At 37.2% G+C, this 1,889-nt stretch overlaps 1 protein-coding gene across 1 annotated transcript in view; it reads right to left on the bottom strand.

The window, feature by feature from the left end:
- The window catches only part of LOC107577597 (ubiquitin carboxyl-terminal hydrolase 16-like), a gene marked incomplete at its 5' end in the record, with an annotated part of 9,357 nt that extends 7,532 nt beyond the window's left edge, over nucleotides 1–1,825 (bottom strand). Inside the window, 3 exons of the mRNA XM_016263655.1 lie at nucleotides 1,280–1,395; nucleotides 1,467–1,567; nucleotides 1,641–1,825. Of these exons, the coding sequence (XP_016119141.1) occupies nucleotides 1,280–1,395; nucleotides 1,467–1,567; nucleotides 1,641–1,825 (402 nt within the window). The remainder of the gene's footprint in view (nucleotides 1–1,279; nucleotides 1,396–1,466; nucleotides 1,568–1,640) is intronic.
- Nucleotides 1,826–1,889: the final 64 nt, after the last annotated feature.

Below are 1,889 nucleotides of genomic sequence, written 5' to 3'. Positions count from 1 at the left end.
ACTGATAAAAATCATAAAGAATCTTTCTGCAGAGTATGTATGCAAATTTATGCTTTTTAAGGCAAAACACTACTGGCAAAACCATTGTTATTTCATGCACTGGTCAATTTTAAGGCCATTCTGCTTTCATAACATGTCTTCTTTCAGACTAATGGAAAGAAAACATCCAAAATACACATATTAGTGTTTATTTTACTACACTTTACCTATTTGAGTCAGAAATCTCCCCTTCAGCAGCACTTACATACACCTTTCCAGTTTAATTCCTATCTATATTCTGAAGCTTTCTATATAGAGGTTTGTTTATATATCAATCACATGATTTATATAACATTTTATTCCTAACAACATTTTTCTGGCTGTTGACAGTATTTTCTGATTTATGGAGTGATTTGTGACTTTGGACCACAAAACCAGCCATAAGGGTCAATTTTTCGAAATTGAGATGTATACATCACCTGAAAGCTGAATAAATAAAGTATACATCATCTGAAAGCTGAATAAATAAACTTTCCATTGATGTGTGGTTTGTTAGGACAGGACAATATTTGGCTGAGATACAACTATTTGAAAATCTGGAATCTGAGGGTGCAAAAAAATCTAAATATTGAGAAAATCGCCTTTAAAATTGTCCAAATGAAGTTCTTAGCAATGCATATTACTAATAAAAAATTTAGTTTTAATATATTTACAGTAGGAAATTTACAAAATGTCTTCATGGAACATGATCTTTACTTATCCTAATGATTTTTGGCATAAAAGAAAAATCAATCATTCTGACCCATACAATGTATTGTTGGCTATTGCTACAAATATACCCCAGCGACTTAACACTGCTTTTGTGCTGCAGGGTCACATTTAAACACCCTAGTAAAAACCTTTAACTCTAACAAGTCAAAACTGGAATTTTGAACATGGCTTAAATGTTCTGATTTATGATCTGGAAATGCAAATTAGCACATATTTAATTAGATAACGCCTCATTTGCATATCTAAAAACCTATAATACTTCTAAAACAATAAAAAAATCTTAACATACTATGATTAACCAGCTGGTGGAAGTATGGCGATATCTATCGGTTAACATTTTTGCCTTAAATCAGTGCCTTTGGTAATCCTGAACAGTTTTAGAATATTAAATACCTAAATATATATCGATAACATCACTAAAATGACATTTCAAACGTGCAGTTTCTATGATTATCAGCCTCTAAAACACATATTGGTCAACTACTACAGATATAAGCGTAAATTGACCTACAAAATCTAAAACACCTACTTTTGTTGGAGTTCCTCTTGACAGGATCCGCCAGCACTTCTTTTCTTATGTTTGTGATCAGCTGCGCCAGCTTCCCCGTGCTGCAATACTGAACTTCATCATCACAGATGTAACACCTGCAGCACACAGAGGTCTGAATACACAAACCTGACAGATTTCAGTGAGGAGGTGGATGTGTGTGACTTACCAGACGCTCCAGACGTCCAGACTGAGCACTAGACAGTGTGGCTCAGACCGAGGCGTCTCGTAGTGCTTGATCGCATGCTGATTCTCGGATCTCCCGCAGCCCTGGCCAGGATCACAACATTGGTTATGTGCAGCTGGTCAACAGCAACGTGTCATAAGTCACCTGGTCACTTACTCTGTGGCCGCATTTCAGGCACATCCACACAGCTGGACTTTCTCTGTCAGTTTCATCCTCCAAGATCTGCTTTTCAACAGGTTTGTCCGGCTCACAGTCCTGACACACGCTCCAATGCTCATCCAGACCGGCTTTCTTCAGTAAGCTTTGCTCTATTCCTTTACGGATGTGAGTGCAGGAAACCCCTTACAAAGCAGCAGGAGAAGTTCATGATTAAAATCACTGTCAGCAGCATCTCATTGCTCAGGG

The sequence above is a fragment of the Sinocyclocheilus grahami genome, unplaced genomic scaffold, assembly GCF_001515645.1.
Source record: "Sinocyclocheilus grahami isolate Dianchi unplaced genomic scaffold, SAMN03320097.WGS_v1.1 scaffold6526.1, whole genome shotgun sequence".
NCBI classification, from domain to species: domain Eukaryota; kingdom Metazoa; phylum Chordata; class Actinopteri; order Cypriniformes; family Cyprinidae; genus Sinocyclocheilus; species Sinocyclocheilus grahami.
This window is presented reverse-complemented; position numbering and strand designations above follow the sequence as displayed.